Source organism: Mauremys reevesii, linkage group 2, assembly GCF_016161935.1.
Source record: "Mauremys reevesii isolate NIE-2019 linkage group 2, ASM1616193v1, whole genome shotgun sequence".
NCBI lineage: Eukaryota > Metazoa > Chordata > Testudines > Geoemydidae > Mauremys > Mauremys reevesii.
The window spans coordinates 22,575,505-22,595,197 of record NC_052624.1 but is presented as its reverse complement, the minus strand read 5'-3'; the positions used below and the strand labels follow the sequence as shown (position 1 = coordinate 22,595,197).

The 19,693-nt window shown below is 39.1% G+C and overlaps 1 protein-coding gene across 7 annotated transcripts in view; it reads left to right on the top strand.

Annotated features, from left to right (window-relative positions):
• The window catches only part of DIP2C (disco interacting protein 2 homolog C), a 474,517-nt gene that overhangs the window by 372,520 nt on the left and 82,304 nt on the right, over window positions 1-19,693 (top strand). For all 7 annotated transcript variants that reach the window (XM_039524924.1, XM_039524922.1, XM_039524928.1 and 4 more), the window contains 10 exons: window positions 891-993; window positions 1,305-1,369; window positions 2,272-2,365; window positions 2,515-2,634; window positions 3,410-3,524; window positions 8,415-8,554; window positions 10,290-10,426; window positions 12,480-12,688; window positions 13,411-13,525; window positions 18,688-18,889. In XM_039524924.1, the coding sequence (XP_039380858.1) occupies window positions 891-993; window positions 1,305-1,369; window positions 2,272-2,365; window positions 2,515-2,634; window positions 3,410-3,524; window positions 8,415-8,554; window positions 10,290-10,426; window positions 12,480-12,688; window positions 13,411-13,525; window positions 18,688-18,889 (1,300 nt within the window). The remainder of the gene's footprint in view (window positions 1-890; window positions 994-1,304; window positions 1,370-2,271; window positions 2,366-2,514; window positions 2,635-3,409; window positions 3,525-8,414; window positions 8,555-10,289; window positions 10,427-12,479; window positions 12,689-13,410; window positions 13,526-18,687; window positions 18,890-19,693) is intronic.

The window sequence follows — 19,693 nt, the reverse complement described above, 5'->3', positions numbered from 1 at the left end:
ACTTTTTCAGGTGTAGGTTTTTCTCTTCCTTTTTTCCTCTTTTGAAAGGAGCAAATGAATTAAATAATGTTAGCATTTAAATAATCACAAGTGAAGCTAATGCCCTACTCAATTCAAAGTGGTTGGGATGTCCCATCTATATGCTTGATAATGTTAGTTTTCTGAAGGAGTGGGTTAACATGGCAGCTATGCATATGTATTGAATGTTGATGGCTATCTTCATCATGGAAGAAGATACAGATTTTGTTTAAATGACAACTTAGAATTTGCAGCCTACTGCAGAAAGTACCAGAAATTGTGAGGGCTCCAAACTCAGCACCGTGATTCTTCCCCATCCTCTCATTATTTTTTCTTCTTACATTTAATACAGTTGTGTATTTCTGTTTGTATCAATACTCTCACACACATGGATGCAGCAGCCACCCCTCTGCCGGTCATGTTCAGGAGGGCTGCCTGAATAATTTAACCAGATGACCAGTGAGAAGTAACTTCTCAAATTTTTAAATCTAGCCAACGTATTACTCAGTGATGTCTTACTTAGGTTACTCAGACTTCTACTGCTGGTGTTGCTAGTGTGATCAAAAGCAAGGTTAGAATTAATATCAAATGTAATTCTCCCACCATCCCTGAACGCAAACAGCTGAAGAGTTCCTGATACCACATGCCTAAAAAGACACCTTCTCCAGGAAAAAAAATGGGGTTTAATAAAAACTGTTTCGCAGCCTTCATTATAATTCTTCCTACCTGTGAAAGCTAAAATAAAGTAACAACGTTCATCAACCGGCCTTTGTTTCTACATGTTAAATGCTTTGAACCTAACTGCCAAACAATAAGAGCAGTGCTACTGTTGCATACAATATATTAAATCTTTAACAACACATCTCTTGTAGTACAAAACGTGTAAAGATGGAAGTGTGCTTGGGGTGACTGTGACAAGAATTGCACTGCTGACCCACTGTCAAGCTCTTACACAAGCATGTGGATATACAGAAGGTATTAAACACATTCCTCTTGTTTCAACCCTCCCTGACTGGGGTCTTATTTATATAGGGCTATATTAAATATTTCTAGATTAAAAATAGAAATTATGTATTCATTGCATTTTTGAATGTCTTTGAGATGTAACAAAGAGAAAAGGCCTTGCCAAGACTAATTGTACTATGGAGAGTTACTGTGAAAGTTATGCTTTGAAGTCATCAGTCATGTTATACCAAAATTTACTGTATTTCCTTCCTGTAAATGGTTTTGCTTTGGGTTTATGCCATGCTCAGAAAAATAAGCCATATTTTGTTTTTATTTGATAGCTGAAACAATTGTGAATGTACTAGATTTCAAGAAGGATGTTGGCTTATGGCATGGGATTCTTACGGTAGGTAACTTTTTCCTTTATGTGACTATTTGAAAAAGAACTTGTCTAAGCTTTTATCATCAGATGTTGGGATGTCATAAGATTTCTTCTAACTTGATCTTATTTATTGTAAAATCAGAAAATTACAGTTTAGAGCTGATGATTCTTGGCTAGTTAGCTACACCTTTACCTAAGAAGCACAGTAGGAATTCCTCAGTGAATCAGGTCAAGTGCTTAGTTGATACAAACTTCTCAGTTGCATGGTTCTGAGGCCTACAGTCTTTGCAGGCACTGAATCAAGAACAACAGTCCTCTGTTGCTTCAGTAAGATCCTCATCAGCTAGAATTGTTATATTGCCACTGACAAAGTTCCTCATCATTCAAAACTACCTCCTCTTGTGGTGTCCCCCAGGGATTTTGCTTATGTCATGTATTATCATTGATTCCACTTCCTACTTTTATGCGCTACTAAATTAACTTTTCTGGGGCTATGGTAGCTTTTCACTCTATGTAAAGACAGGGTTTTCTAGGTGTTTAAATTGTTGCATATCTCTTTGGGTAAAGGCAATTCTTGTGAAATAAGGGTTAGCAAAATTGGGCCTTAAATTCATTTCTGAAAGCAAAAATGCAACCATCAGTCACTCAACCTTTGGCAGTTAAAGCATGCTTTTGTGCCACATTTCATATTGCTGTTGTATAAACTAAGTGAAAGAAAGTGGAAACAAATGAACAGCCTTTTTTACAGTTATATTACAATTTTCAGCATAGATTATTTTTTTTAGCGTTTCTTATTGGTTTAAACCAGAATTCCTAATTATGTACTTATTGACTTGATTCACAAGCTAACATGATATAAGCTTTGTCCATTACTAATTTTATGCTGTTTGGGGACAAATCCCTTGTTTACTTTATTTTGATTTCAGAGCGTCATGAACATGATGCATGTTATAAGTATCCCATATTCCTTAATGAAAGTGAATCCACTATCATGGATACAGAAAGTCTGCCAGTACAAAGGTAAGGATCAGAAGAGCATAAAGATATTTTTGAAAAGTCAAACTCAGAAAAGCAAGTTGTTGCTATTGAGACTATTTAGCTGTAATTTACTCATTCCCACATCTTAAAATGACTTCTACACAGCACATTAATAATTTTTTCACTTTTAGCAAAAGTCGCTTGCGTAAAATCCAGGGACATGCACTGGGCATTAGTGGCACATCGAGATCAAAGAGATATCAACCTTTCCTCATTGCGTATGCTAATAGTGGCTGATGGCGCAAATCCTTGTAAGTGATGCTTGTATAATAAAACAAAGAATATGATTTTTATTTCCTGTCTTACGTTTTAAGTTTCAGTCTTCAGTCACATTAGCAAAAAATGTTTAACAAAAGTATAAGGTTTATCTACTGCAAACTACACAACATTTATGGAAACAGTAATTAATTTTGGATTTTTTTAAAATGTATTTTTCCTTAGCTAATCCTGAAGCAAACTTGATATTCCGCATAACGTAAGTTGCAGTAAATCCAGTTTTGTTTAACATGACAGCCATATAGACTGAAATAAATTATCTTTAATTTATAGAAAGAAGCAGAAGGTTTGCTTCTGAGCAACAGAGAATTTCGGGGGGTGGGGATATTTGCACTATTCTAGACAACTGCATCTGGATCACTTCATGAAAATTAGTATTAATCAGAACTTTCTCCATGTAATTTTTAAGATACAGTGATATAGATCTTCTGCTCATCTATTGTAACTTGCTTTGAGTTCCTAGAGTAAATCCTTCCTTAATGTGCCTTTTGTTAAACATATTGTATGTGTACTTCACATCTTAGATCCATCCGTAGTGGCTCTTCTACCCACAAGCAATGAAACGATTTATGCCTGAAAGCTAATCTTTAATATACCATATATAGTTGAGCTCTACCAGATATGATGTTTTCCAGATGTCATCTAGATCCTTTTGTCCTGAAAACCCATGTACATGCATCAAAATGTTTTGTATGTGAATAGCATTGTCTCAGAAGTCAGATTGTTTTTCTTCTCTGATTTTTACTCCAGGGTCTATTTCTTCCTGTGATGCATTTCTTAATGTCTTCCAAAGTAAAGGCCTAAGACAGGAGGTCATTTGTCCTTGTGCCAGTTCACCAGAAGCTCTCACTGTGGCCATTCGAAGGTACTTTGTTACACAATTTAAAAAAAACAGTCTATAGAACAATATAGAACAATGTTTAAACTAAAAAAATGAAAAATTATATTCAAGCAAGATTAAGGCTGTATAGTTAGCATTTGCATTATCCATCTTGTATTCATCTTTGTACTAAATAGGACCTGCAGAATGTGTGGCACCCTAACTAGTTTTGGAGGGAAAGAACAATGTGATCAAGTTCATAATATAATTTTAGTTTAAAATCAAACAGGCTAACATGCAAAACCTGTAAAATCCCACAATAAAGCAGTGAATGAATTAAAAGGAGGGAATTTTAATTGAATTGCAAGAGTGGGAAAATCATGATTTAGAACTCAACAACCAGTGTCTTTCTGGAAAATTACAGCAGGCATCTGGTGGTCTTTGGCTGAAAGGCTTTTTCTTAATGATTAGAGAAGCTCCGTAATCCCCTGGAAATGTGTTATCCGCTCTGTTGTGCCTATGCCTGGAAATGGGGTGTATAAATTCCAACAAAAATGCCGGACCTTCATATTTACTCATGATTGTGGGTAGGTAGTGGCCACCTATCCCAAGTTTGTGACACATTGTGATATGATGGTGTATTTATGCAGATAAAGGGGGCGGGAAAACAAATGGCACCTGTATTTCAATATTTCTTATTTCTGCTTAAAGGTACATACAATATTTCTTTAATCCATTCTTATTTTTACAACATAATTCATTCTACTTTCACAATGGGTAAAGACATAACTGCAGCACATTCCAGTGTATGTGCCATAGTATCATGACTTTGTTCAAAAGTGGAAACTCTGGCGAGTGGGTGTGTCATCCTAGATGGTCAGTTAAAATGCCCTTCTAATGTCCAGATTTCCAGAGCTGTTTTTCAATGTATAACCTCGTTAAGGCATCTGATTTAATATTGTGAAGCTTTGTAATTACGTTAAATAAAATATATTCTGCAAAGCTTAAAATATAATGCCTGTTAGGGAAAATTTAACCTGATTTTTCAAGTGCAGTTTTGTGGATTACTGCAGGAAGAAAGATAAGATACCAGGAATGTGTTTAGCTAGGTCCCAACTCCGTTAACATGCCTGGGAATTATCCAGCAATAATTTATACAATCCAGGTCAACCTTCCTTTTGTAATCCATATCACCTTGGGGAGGGCCACCATCAGCACTGTTTCCCTTTTAACCTGGTCCTAGAACTGTTGCTAGGACCTCACTGCCTTTTTGTTGTACTAAGGTTGAGAACATGGGGCTGATCCTTTGCTGTACCAGACATTAATACCCTGAAACCTATTGGCCACCTTCAGTGAATACCTTCCCCTAATCCTGATTCCAGTTTTGATTTGTCAGGGAACCAGACCACTTATTGACAAGTACCTGCACTGGACACCTGCCAAACTGAGATGTGAACACATTACCACTTAACCTACCCACCAGGCCCCTAGGTTGTGGAGAAGACAAAAATCCCCATCCAGGCTAATCAGGCAATAAGAGAAAAAAACTCTTTTGCAGCCCAAAAAGGCAACTAGCATGATGCTCACAGCAAGGTCCAGAAACAGGGTCTACTCTCTACCCAGGGTGTGGTGGGTGGTGGGGGGATTACAATAAACTCCCTCTCCTTGGGATGGTGTGGGTCAGTGGACTCCCCTCCATCCCATCAGTTAAACAAAGCAGCTCCTCTCCTCCCTCCTCCTCCTCAAGAGGTTGAGGGGGAAAAAGAGGGGGAGGGGAGGAAAGGGGAAGGCATCATTCTTACTAGCACAGGCAGTCTCTCCCTCAAATCTGAAGCTGCAGAATGGAGGCATTCTATCAAATGTTTGAACCTTAATGCATAATAGGAGGTCTGTCCTTTTTAGCTTTAGAATTCTATGCTAAAATCCATTTTGAACTTTTAAGGGTCCATTTTCATATTATGTACCTTTGATAGGTTACCTAAGAGGTTTTATTAACAAATAAAATAGATAATGAGTGCAAAGTATTTTTTATTTTTAGAACCTTGTTCTGCAATTATGTAGCAATCATCTTGTTACAGGGAATGCTATTGAACTTGTAAATGCTTGTGTAATGTCTGTAAATAGCAAGATAATCTTCCTGAACTCTGAAACGTTAGTATCTTTCACATTCTAGTCAAACAGTCATTCTTGACGGTAAAGTCATTATCACACAAATTCCACAGATTAGCATCTGAAGCATGTATTAAAATGACTGACTACAGATTTGCTGTACACAGGGTTTCCTGTTAACACTGCAACTTCTTCAATATACTTTTCTAAGCTGTGATCAATAATTATAGATGTTCCTTCCGAGAACACTAAGAAAAAGCCATTCCTCTTGTAAAATGCCTGTATAATTTAGAAAAAAGGCAATTAGTGTTAGATTAATTGCTGCTTTAACCAGAAACTCAAGGCATAATACCATAGCTGAAGGCTGCAAAAAAGTAATTTCATGTGCAAAACGGTGGTCAAGATATTTTTGTAATGCCACTTGATGAGCTGCCTCCAGCAGACTGCATCTGGCCCTGATACTGCCAACACGTGAGTGCTTAACTTTAACCAGAGAAAGGCTTCCATTGAAGTCAATGAATGCAGGTCATAAGCCAGGTGTTCTGATCTATTGTACATGTTTCTAAAAGGGAGGGAACTCTGTACTTCTGCACACACAACCTTTTTAATCCAAGAATCTCAAACTACTTCACAAATACTAAATGTTTACATCTTGAGGTAGATTTGCATTGTCCCCGTTTTACGCACAGGGAACCTGAGATACAGATATGTTAAGTGACGTACGCATATTCACTTAGCCTGTGAACTGAATGGAAATAAAACCCCTATCTCATTGCCTCTATTTCTTAATCTCAAAATGTATCCTTCCTGTAACGCACCTTAAAGATCTTCACATTCTTTTCTTAGAAATAACCAGTATGCAGATGGAGTTCAAGTTCTTAGCTTTAACCTAAAAAGTTCTAAATGTCTTTGAAACGCACTACTTGAATCACCTTTTCTTCTCGTGTGATTTTTTTCCCCATAATTGCTTAGCAGAGATACTCATGTTAGGGATGCCCTGGTTTCGACTGCATAGGGCTGATAAGACATATTCCTGAAGGGGACTGTGCGTCTTGGATCTGCTCCCATTCTTGATCCACCAGACCCTGGATTTGTTTAATAAAACAAGGGAGATGTATGCCAAAAAGTCTCATGTTGGCTTCTGCTCTATTAAAAGTACCAGTATGAGGAACTGTGTGAGCGAATTGGAGATGGAAATCAGTGAAAACAGGCATTTTATTTTCATGTTTAAGAGCGTTCGAACAATGTAATGTGCGCGTGGGGATTGGGAGTGAGAGAAAGTTGATCAATAATGTGGTTGAGAGCTCCTTTTAAATGATGGAAATGTTACTCATCATGGCTGCCAATTTACTAGCCTCCATTTGTTATGCTCTAATGCATATTTGAGCCTGCCCATAGCCTTCTTTGCTGATATTGTAATTTCAGAAATGTCTCATAATATCTATTAATTGAAATTTATTATATAAATCACTACGAGTCTTATTTGAACATGATTAGCTAAGGCCTATCTAAGTATTTCAAGCATAGCAGAGGAGACATGATATATAAAAAGAACATTATCTGATAACACAAGCATTTGTTATGGTGGATTACACAGCACAACTGCAAAAAACCAAGATGCATATGGGCTCTTACATTGATCTTGAAAATAGTTTAGTCTGTCTCTATTACATGCGAGCAATATCCCTAACCAAATCAGCATTGTTATACTCCATTTTACATTGTAAAGTACAATGTAGTGTGAGTCTCTTTTCCAGTTTCACTCCGACTTAACTCAATAACTTACATGAGTCAACATTAGTTTGTTCAGGCTACATACTGTATATGTATAATTGTATTCACTAATACAATGTGCACGTTTATACTGAAACAAACTGACAAGGCAGCTATGCCTGAGTTTTAGAATAATATAATATCTTACGAGTGAATTTAACCAAACCTAGAGTCACAAAGGAATTGTCTTTCACAATGTCTTACACTTTTTGTAATGTAATGGTGAAAATTACAATGACTACACCTGATAGTTAAGAGTAATAAGCTAGACAGTAATGCATTAGAATAATTAAGTTATGCATGTTAAAACTGTGTTGATAAAATTATTGCTGCGTGTACTGAAACTTGGCGTTGAATGTATTAGAAAATATCTTCTGTTCAAAGGCTGATGCCTAACCATGTGGCAAAAAGTCACATCCGTGGTCTAAGTACAGAAGTGGAAGTCAAGACTACTTCAGTTCTAATCCTGACTTTCTGACACTCACACTATAGCCCTGGTCACATCACTTAAACCTAAATTCTAAATTGACTAAGGTGTCTCAGTTTGGGCTTCCAAGAATTGAGGCATCCCAAATTGCTAGAGGTCTGATTTCCAGAAGCATTTGTCTCTAGTTGGGCATCCCAAAATCACTAGTCAGTTGTGAACATTTGCGCATTAACCTCTCTACATTTCCCTATTTGTAAAATGGGGCTAATGCCTCTCACTAGGCAACTGAGTGAATTAATGTTTCTAAAAGTTTTTGGAGGTTAAAAAGAAATTACAGTGGGTGAGATTAGAGTTATACTTAGCACTTTATAGCAACATACTTCTGGGTGGACACTGACAGTGAAAGCTAGCATCTCTAATTATCAGTGACTTGGAGAAGAATTATGTCAGATGTAGTAGGGCGGATGAGGATGATGTGGAGAATAAATCAAGATTAAATCTAAGAAATACTAATATTTAAGACAGTATCGGAGTATTTTTGATGATAATCCATTACAAATGAGGAAAAGATAATGGTTTGCCTGGTGAAACATACTGCCCATTCAAGTTATTGACACTTGTTGCAGGCCAACAGATGACAGCAATCAGCCTCCAGGCAGGGGAGTTTTGTCCATGCATGGTCTCACCTATGGAGTAATTAGAGTGGATTCTGAAGAAAAGCTTTCTGTCCTGACTGTGCAAGATGTGGGCTTGGTGATGCCAGGAGGTACGGATTGGCGCAGCTTTCTCTGAAATATGTAATATATAGAAACATGAGCCTTTTTCATTAATTATACTATATAACGCTATTAATAGAAATATTTTCCTAATGAAGATTAGGATGTATATACTTTAAAGTGTACAATCTAAAAATATGATCAAACAGAACTCTTTTTTTTCTTGGGATTTCCAATATACATTTTCTCCCCAGTATTTACTGTGGTCACATGCTCAGCCTCCACTCATTAGCCACAGATTGCTTTCATTTTAAGTGGTCTGGCAACACCTGATTCTACTCCATTGTCCTCATGAAGGCATGCTCAGCACTAATGCATTACCCCTAAAATGCCCAGAACAAAATTAATTTGGAATCCTGTATCCAGAAGCTAGAACACAAGTATCCATAGAAAAAAGAGTGACCCAGACCAAGGTATTTTAGATTATTTTCCTAATCTACTGTAAATATAAATAAAACTCCTTGCTGCAGACTTGCTGAACATTTCCGCATGCCCCTTTATTCAGACACGATTATATTATAAGAAGAGGGGATGTATCTTAAGCGGATGGTAGTTATAAAATTCAGACTAAAGCAGTAAGCCAGAGTTTTTAAAAATGACATCAGGTTTTTATATCCAAATTCATTTTACATGAGTTGTACTGATTGGAAAAGACCAATTTTGTTGTGTTTCTTAACAGAACTTATACATTATGCACCAAATGAACTCTCAGTTTCAGTTGAACAATTTAAAATTGAAGCCGCAGTATAAAAATATTTTATAGATATATTGGTTTATGTCTGATTATATATTCTGATCTAATTCAAAGGAAGGTATAAAACAGATACTCTTGTGATTATCCTCACTGTGAGTGGAGAAGCATCCAAGACTTTACATTTGCACTTGTAAAGGCATTTTGGTCTGCTTCCCTTCTCTCTTTCACCTTGGCCTCTTTCCAGTCGCAAAGGTTTATACTTATGTCGGACTCCTACTAAAGAGATTGCTGCTAAGAGGCATACCTGGCCTTACTTTTATGCCCAAGATTGGAAGTGGCAGAACTCCAGCAGTACCTTTGGTGCAGTGATAGAATGCACCAGAGTGTCTTCCAACAAGCACACCCTTTCTCACCGTTGCGACTTTTCCTTCTCCTCTCTCCCCCAATGTGCACTCTTTTTTTGTCTCTCTCTCTTCTTCCCTTTGCCCACTGTAAATATTTTTTTCACTTACTGGTCCCCTCCTCTTAGCTCCTGCAAAACTCCAAGACTAAACTGGTCATTCTTTACAAAGCAACACACTACTAGTGCTAGTCTGATGGGCAGAATAACTGGATCTCTTGCATGGGTTTTACTCACTACTTGGTGAGAGCTGACCTTCCTGCCTTGACGTCTGTTGCTGGCAACTGGATATAGCATAATTATCATCCAGGAGCTAAAGCAAAACATTTTATTTTGTACTGACCACGGTAAATATATTATCCCAGGTGCAAAATCAAGGAGTCAGTTAGGCCAAAAGAAGTTTTTATTTTTCCGATTGCCTTTATATAAAGTTCTTGCCACTGTTTGTCTAAATATTACATTATCTTTACTGTTGTTAAAATGTCTTAATGGTCGAGCAGTTTTGTATGTCTGGCATTAGTGTCTGCATATACTTCATTCACTGAAGTTTCTAGCCCACAGCCTTCCCCCATCACTGACTTTCTTCTGTAGTTTCCATAATATTTTTGAAAGTCTTTTGCTTTCTCTTTAGCTATAATGTGTGCAGTGAGACCAGATGGAATTCCTCAGCTCTGTAGAACAGACGAAATAGGCGAACTTTGTGTATGTGCTATTGCAACAGGTACATCATATTATGGACTCTCAGGCATGACCAAGAACACTTTCGAGGTGAGTCAGAATGAAGACATACAACAGAATCCTCTTAACTCTTCAAAGTTGAGAAGACTGTTTGGGTGTGTGATAATACTAATAACGCTATTAATAATTACTACTAGAAAAACAACGAGGAGTCCTTGTTGCACCTTAGAGACTAACACATTTATTTGGGCAAAAGCTTTCATGGGCTAAAACCCAGTTCATCAGATGTATCTGATGGAAAGTGGGGAGGAGGACATGCAGGGAAGTGGGGAGGAGGACATGCAGTTGTTTAGGGTAGCTATATGCACAACTTGATGGTTCTGAACACTTTGAAAACTGCTAAGAATTTAGATTTAAAAAGCTGTCTTCACCAATCCCACAATTTAGCCAACATTTAGATGACTGATATTGTAGACATCCTAGCAGAAATATGTTTTGAGAGATTTGAAGAAATAACTGAGGTGTAATTCTTTGAATTTTTTAATTCTGCTTGTGGCGCCTTAGAGATTAACAAATTTATTTGGGCATAAGTTTTCGTAGGCTAAAACCCCACTTCGTCAGATGCATGCAGTGGAAAATGCAGTAGGAAGATATACATACACAGAGAACATGAAAAAAATGGGTGTTGCCATACCAACTCTAACGAGACTAATCAATTATGGTGGGCTATTAGCAGCAGGAGAAAAAAACTTTTGTAGTGATACTCGCGATGGCCCATTTTAAATACTTGACAAGAAGGTGTGAGTAATGGAAGGGGGAAAATTAGCATGGGGAAATAGTTTTTACTTTGTGTAATGACCCATCCACTCCCATCCAGTCTTATCATTTCTAATCTTATCATTTGTGTAGTCTAAACAGAGTTAATTTTTTTCCTTCATAATGACAGTTTCAACATTCCTCATCAGTACACAGTTCTGAGTGTCACAAGTACTTTACCCTGAATAAATAACAGGGGCTGGGGGTTGGAATGACAGTTCTAAGTCAATCCATGGAAGCCAGGAATCTTGTATACTGCAGTGGTTTGGAATTTTTAGAATCACTTTTTGCCATGCTGAAAAAGCAATTAGTGATAGCCAGTGTGACTGGTCATCCAATATTTGACAGATTTCCAAGGCAGAAATGTACTTAGACTAATTTTGGAGCTAGAATTTAATAGCATTAGTAAAATCAATCATAACTGGTAATATCCAGTTGGTAGTAACTCAGACCCTAGTTAAGCATGTGTGTAAAGTTAAGCATATAAGTAGCCCATTGACTTAATGGGGCTACTCATATGCTTAAGAATCTTGGCCAAGTCACTTAAGATCCTTTTCTTTTTTAAGAATGTCCTTTCATGTGAAAGTGAGTCAAGAGTCAATTATCTGCTTTCAGGCCTAATTATGATGATGATAATTTATTCTTTCTTCAGTAAGTCATCCATGTGCATCAGAGGACAGAATTTGACCTTTTTTCTTGTTATCTGAGCCTCAAAGGACAAAATACAGAAACGTTAACTTTTATTGAAGACTCACAGTGATGGCCCTCAGCTTGTTATTGCCTTAGATAACTAAGAACTTGCATTTACACATCCTCATTATCTGCAATTTTCCTGGCATTTGCAGTAGTCATTTAGGAAAATAAAGGCATTCCTGCAGAAACCAAGGGAACATAATTTATTCAACTTACATAAAATTGACAGGTGTCTACAGTATATTAAAATGGCTTGACTTGTTCTGATTATTTGGGGTTTTTTTCTGAAGCATATTCTTTTAATGGGAAAGGACATTTCCAGTGATATTTTTATTATTTTTTCTTAACTGCCCTGCATTTTGGACCTAAATTTATTTCCTTCCCCTCAAATATTTTTTATCCTTTACTGTTAAATAATTTACAACATAGAATCCAAGTTGTGGAACTGAAGCTATGGAACGGGTGTATCTTAAATATATTTGTCAGAAGTGTTCATCACAACAGGTGGAGAGGTCTGGATCCAGAGTGGAGTGAGCACTTCTCATTCCCAAGGAAGCCCACAGTGCTAGTAACACTGGGGATTAGGTTCTCCATGTAAGGAATATGAATAACTGTATTTCGGTTTGTCTTACAGGTGTTTCCTATGACTAGTTCAGGAGCTCCTATAAGTGAATACCCTTTTATAAGGACAGGATTACTAGGATTTATTGGACCAGGAGGGCTTGTCTTTGTTGTGGGCAAAATGGATGGTCTAATGGTGGTCAGTGGAAGAAGACATAATGCTGATGACATCGTAGCAACAGCCCTGGCTGTCGAACCAATGAAGTTTGTCTACAGAGGAAGGTTTGCTTCACTTTTTTTTCTGTGTAAATTGAGATCTTTGTTTTGCTTAAAGCAAGTGTAATTGGTCCAGCATTTAAAAATGTCTGTGGCAGCCCTGACCCATCCACACTAAACTTCCAAATGTTGCTTACACCACTGGAGTTGCACTAGTGTTGGCAATGGTGGGAAACGTGTGCAGAATTTCCTTGTGTAGAGAAGGGTGTAGAATCCTTCAAGATCACCAGATACACGCCTAACTTTTACTTTGTAGGTCCCCTTCTAAAAAGGATAGTCAGAATCCTGACAGAACAAGGAGCAATGGCGGGAGGTCTAGGGTGGATATTAGGAAACTCTATTTCATTGTTCTAAATTTCAAACACTGCTGCATTTCTAGGTTCCTAAATAATTGCATGCTTCATGTTTGCGTGAAATTACAAATTTTAGTTTTGAAAAGATGAAGGCTACTTAAACAAGGGCCACTTGTAACACCCCTTTAAAAAAACAACCACCTACTGGTTTTACAGCTCTTGTAATATCTTTCCTCCAAAGCTACTCAGGTTTAACAATTACATCAGGGTTTCATGTTACAATTTCCAATAGAGGAATGGGTAGCTGAAGCACCAGTCTTCTGAATAATACAAATAACTAACCAATAAGTTACAAAATATTCTCTTCAAGAATGAAATTGCCTTTTCCGCAGTCACTTATCTTACCCAATACCCTTTTCTTTTTGTGTTTTGCAGAATAGCCGTGTTTTCAGTGAGTGTCCTTCATGATGAAAGGATAGTTATTGTTGCTGAGCAAAGGCCGGATTCCACAGAGGAAGACAGTTTTCAGTGGATGAGCAGAGTTCTCCAGGTAATGTTCCTATGGTAATTCTGAAGTTTGCTGCTTCAATTCTATATTCCCTGTATTGATCTTTCAACACAATAAAGATTGTAATCTGACGTGCTTCTTTGAGTGGGCATGTGGATTTCACTGTAGGCCCGTATGATAGAAATCTTTTGAATACCGGTGTTCATCAGGGCCATGCATGTACTCTCTGCCTCTTCGTATTCCCCTGTGAGGACAGGAAGGGCAGAGTGGCCACAACCCTCCATCTCGTTTCTCCTACCACTGGCGGCAGCAAGATGGAATCTAGCAAGTATCCGATCCGCTACTCTCCTTGGAGGCTTAAAAACTGTTCTTTTCATCAAATTTGTGAAGAAATCTTCATCTTCACACCGTGACTAGACTGAGAACCGACCCTGTACATAAGAACATAAGAACATAAGAAAGGCCGTACCGGGTCAGACCAAAGGTCCATCTAGCCCAGTATCTGTCTACCAACAGTGGCCAATGCCAGGTGCCCCTGAGGGAGTGAACCTAACAGGCAATGATCAAGTGATCTCTCTCCTGCCATCCATCTCCATCCTCTGACGAACAGAGGCTAGGGACACCATTCTTACCCATCCTGGCTAATAGCCTTTTATGGACTTAGCCACCATGAATTTATCCAGTCCCCTTTTAAACATTGTTATAGTCCTAGCCTTCACAACCTCCTCAGGTAAGGAGTTCCACAAGTTGACTGTGCGCTGCGTGAAGAAGAACTTCCTTTTATTTGTTTTAAACCTGCTGCCTATTAATTTCATTTGGTGACCCCTAGTTCTTGTATTATGGGAATAAGTAAATAACTTTTCCTTATCCACTTTCTCAACATCACTCATGATTTTATATACCTCATCATGTCCCCCCTTAGTCTTCTCTTTTCCAAGCTGAAGAGTCCTAGCCTCTTTAATCTTTCCTCATATGGGACCCTCTCTAAACCTCTAATCATTTTAGTTGCTCTTTTCTGAACCTTTTCTAGTGCAAGAATATCTTTTTTGAGGTGAGGAGACCACATCTGTACACAGTATTCGAGATGTGGGCGTACCATGGATTTATATAAGGGCAATAATATATTCTCAGTCTTATTCTCTATCCCCTTTTTAATGATTCCTAACATCCTGTTTGCTTTTTTGACCGGCTCTGCACACTGCGTGGACATCTTCAGAGAACTATCCACGATAACTCCAAGATCTTTTTCCTGACTCGTTGTAGTTAAATTAGCCCCCATCATGTTGTATGTATAGTTGGGGTTATTTTTTCCAATGTGCATTACTTTACATTTATCCACATTAAATTTCATTTGCCATTTTGTTGCCCAATCACTTAGTTTTGTGAGATCTTTTTGAAGTTTTTCACAATTTGCTTTGGTCTTAACTATCTTGAGTAGTTTAGTATCATCTGCAAACTTTGCCACCTCACTGTTTACCCCTTTCTCCAGATCATTTATGAATAAATTGAATAGGATTGGTCCTAGGACTGACCCTTGGGGAACACCACTAGTTACCCCTCTCCATTCTGAGAATTTACCAGTTCTCAATCCATGAAAGGACCTTCCCTTTTATCCCATGACAGCTTAATTTACGTAAGAGCCTTTGGTGAGGGACCTTGTCAAAGGCTTTCTGGAAATCTAAGTACACTATGTCCACCGGATCCCCCTTGTCCACATGTTTGTTGACCCCTTCAAAGAACTCTAATAGATTAGTAAGACACGATTTCCCTTTACAGAAACCATGTTGACTATCGCTCAAGAGTTTATGTTTTTCTATGTGTCTGACAATTTTATTCTTTACTATTGTTTCAACTAATTTGCCCGGTACCGACGTTAGACTTACCAGTCTGTAATTGCCGGGATCACCCCTAGAGCCCTTTTTAAATATTGGCGTTACATTAGCTAACTTCCAGTCACTGGGTAACGAAGCCGATTTAAAGGACAGGTTACAAACCTTAGTTAATAGTTCCATAACTTCACATTTGAGTTCTTTCAGAACTCTTGGGTGAATGCCATCTGGTCCCGGTGACTTGTTAATGTTGAGTTTATCAATTAATTCCAAAACCTCCTCTAGTGATACTTCAATCTGTGACAGTTCCTCAGATTTGTCACCTACAAAAGCCAGCTCAGGTTTGGGAATCTCCCTAACATCCTCAGCCGTGAAGACTGAAGCAAAGAATCCATTTAGTTTCTCCGCAATGACTTTATCGTCTTTAAGCGCTCCTTTTGTATTTTCATCGTCAAGGGGCTCCACTGGTTGTTTAGCAGGCTTCCTGCTTCTGATGTACTTAAAAAACATTTTGTTATTACCTTTGGAGTTTTTGGCTAGCCGTTCTTCAAACTCCTCTTTGGCTTTTCTTATTACACTCTTGCACTCTTACACCCCTGAATAGAATGGCGAGGTCCTTTGTGCCAACTACCACACCTCATGGTGGACTCCAAATCTTCAGGGCTTTAAGGATGGACACAGTTGATTTCATTTCTGCCTAGTGGGGAGCCAGGACAGGTGCTCTGTGTGCAAATCCTCTGGATCCAGGACCCAAAAATCCAGAGACTCTCAGCTCAACTATATCTGCTAGAGCAGTCCACACAGGTCACTTCAGACGCAGAGGTGATAGCTACAATCAGATACGGTGGCCTCAGCTCGTATTCCCTGAAGCACAGATCGTACACTGGGATCAAGCACTGGAAAAAAGGCAGAGCCAGCACTAGTGACTTTGACACCAGCCACCTCCACATCAGTGAAATCCTTGGCACTGGAAACTGTAACCATCTGCACTGACAGCCTTGATACCTACTGCTCCAGCATTTGCAGCACCGCCATCCCAGGCAGTAAAGCCGACACCTGTGCCTGTACATAAGATGAAGCTCACTCAGAGCAGGGTGGAACCCAAATATAGCTCCAGACGAGAAGGGAAGCCCTGGAAGGAGAACACAGCATCACTCCTTGAAGGACAGAGCATCAGACCTGGAATGGCACAGCAAATGAGAGACTCAGCACGAATCTCAGTACTGGTATGCCCAGCAAGGTCCCCAGGATACCCCCGGATGAATCTGGATAACCTCCAGAAATGCTTCTGTGCTGAAGAGACAATTGGCACTGAAGCTGTCCCCGGCACCATATCCCCCTACGTTACCACCATTCAAAAAGAGATACATTCCTTGTCGTCACCAGTTTACTCCTCCTTGCTAGCTTAGAGTAGAGATCCCTCTCCTGTGCTTTCCTGTATGTGTTCAGTATTGAGCTACCCTGCATGGCCTTCTGATCTGTTCTTCAGAATTCCACAGTGTAGATCATTACGTACAACAGCTACACCAATGCACTACACCAACAAGCAAGGAGGCACACGCTCGTCTCCCATCTCTTAGGAAGCTGTCAAGCTCTGGACATGTGCCACCAACATAAGCCCAGTGGTTCTTTGTCTCTTGGGAGTCAGCAATGAGCAGGTGGACTTCCTAAGCAGACAACCCATGACCAATCACAAGTGGCCCCTGCAAAGATCCGTCATAGAGCTTATGTTCCATCGTGGAGGAAGGGAGAGGGTTCCCATAATAGAACTGTTTGCCACCCAGGGCAAAGCCAGATGTCAATTTCTGTTACAGAGGGGGCATAAGCCAGGGCACATTGCCTATCTTGCTTCTGCACTGGAGTCCAGGCCTAACTTTGTCTTTCCACAGATTCCCCAGGATGATTTCCAAAGTAAAGGTCACTCTCATGGTTCTGTAGTGGCCCAGGCAGTTTTGCCTGACAGACCTGCTGCGGATGTTCATTCTGACATCAATCCAGCTCTGACTGTCCAGACCTGATCTCACAGCACCATTGCCAGATACTCCATCCAGACCCCAAGTCCCTGCACCTGATGACTTGTACATTGGCTGGTTAAATACCATGAACAGGGACTTACCAACCAGTCAGAGAACCTGCTCCTACCTGAGACCTCAACCCCCTCCTCTCAAGGCTCCTGGGGACACTTTTCAAACCCCTTACAGAAGGCTCCTCTCTCTTTATCTTGCTATTTCTTTAGCCAGGAGAGCAACAAACATTTATGGCTGACCATCCTTATACAATGTTTTAGAGGGAAAAGGTGGTGTTGCGTAATCTCCGTTTCATCTGAACTGATAAATTTGCCTGTCTCCTTCCTAAAACCCATCTCTTTGTTGAGAAAGAAGTCGTCATATACACTAGACATTTCCAGAGCCGGGCTTTACTACATCGTCAGAATAAATCCATTCAGACTGCCTTTTCTGTTAGTCCTGACTGTAGCCACCTGTTCCAAGGACTAGGCCATCTCATCCCACAGGATATCTAAATGGATAACACAGTGAGCCGAAACTTCCTAACTGATTTTAAAGGGATGCAGTCAATTTTAATCACGCTTTTCTCTGAAAAATATGTACTTACTGTTTTTTCAAGCTGTCCCTAAAGTAAAGGTTACAGAAGAGAATACTTCTGTTTTTCAGTTTTGCCTTGTGCATTTGACAGCACTTTGTAGAAAGCCAGTCTCATAGTTTCCCCTGTATATTCTGTCAGTTTCCCTTCTTGTTTGAGGATCATTTCACGTAGTGAGCAGGGAGAGATTAAATCTTTAAAAAGCTTTTTTTCCCCTTTTGATTTAAACTCCAGAAATTAACAGGGAAGTTCAGAGGCAGGAGTGGCACCTGCCACTGCTTTTTATTCTTCTAAAGTTTATTAGATTTTAAGTTGCTAGTGTCCCTTTTAACAATAGCATTAAAAGCACACACCAATTAAAATCAGATTTGCCTGTGAACTGTGTCTGCCTGTGCTTTCGTTAGTAGATCACCTGCAGTGAATTACTGCTAGAACATAGTTATGGAGAGAGCCAGGCACATCAGCCCAAATCTGTATGAAATTCACCAGGGTCTTTAATTGATGTTCATCTATTTATGTTGGGTTGTTTTTTTTTAACGATCTAGGTTTTCAAATGGTTATAACAAACAGTGGTGAAGTAAATTTCCTTTCATATTTACTCAGTGAAGAGCACTCTCCTCCTCTGATATTGCTGAAAAGTGTGTTTACAGTGGCAGGTAATTGCTAGATTGTCTTCTGCACCAGGTTAGAGAACCCAATAAATACTGTAGTGCTCGTAAGTGCAGTGATTAGCCTTACTTCCTTAACTTCAGCTTCTTGATTTTTTTTTTCTAGGCTATTGACAGTATCCATCAAGTGGGTGTTTACTGCTTAGCACTGGTACCAGCAAACACGCTCCCTAAGACCCCTTTAGGCGGCATACACTTATCAGAAACCAAACAACTTTTTTTGGAAGGCTCGTTGCATCCCTGTAATGTATTGATGTGCCCACATACCTGTGTAACAAACCTGCCTAAACCACGACAAAAACAGCCAGGTAAGCTGAGAAGTGGCATAAGCTATAAATAGTCTATGTTTGTGATGTTCTATGTGATAATATCAGGAGGAGCTCAGGGGGCTCACCCCTTTATAGATTCAGTTACATAATTTGAACTGTGAACAGTTTTACCCTCCTAAAAATAGTTTGATTGAAAATGGCTCTATAACAGACTACACTGAGACATATAGAAAGACTTTGGGTTGAATAAATACTCAGTCTGTTGACTCAAGCCCAATAACCAGTCACCTCACTAACAGGGATATGCCCACGCTGCAAAATTGAATCTGAATCCAGATTTTGAACTCACGTAGTTGGAGGGGTGTCTGGATCTGTGGCTCCGGTTTGGCCCCTCTCCACATACTAGTTACTAAGCCAGGGGTCGGCAACCTTTCAGAAGTGGTGTGCCAAGTCTTCATTTATTCACTCTAATTTAAGGTTTTGTGTGCCAGTAATACATTTTAACATTTTTAGGTCTCTTTCTATAAGTCTGTAATGTATAACTAAACTATTGTTGTATGTAAAGTAAATAAGGTTTTTAAAATGTTTAAGAAGCTTCATTTAAAATTAAATTAAAATGCAGAGCCCCCCGGACTGGTGGCCAGGACCCAGGCAGTGAGAGTGCCACTGAAAATCAGCTTGTGGGCCGCCTTCAGCATGCGTGCCATAGGTGCTTACCCCTGTACTAAGCACTAGTGATTTTGCACAAACAAAATACCATGACATCTGAAATGCTGTCTTGTTCAGTGCCTGAAACTTAGGGGTCGTCCATTATAGAACCTAGAGCATATTTGCAATAACATT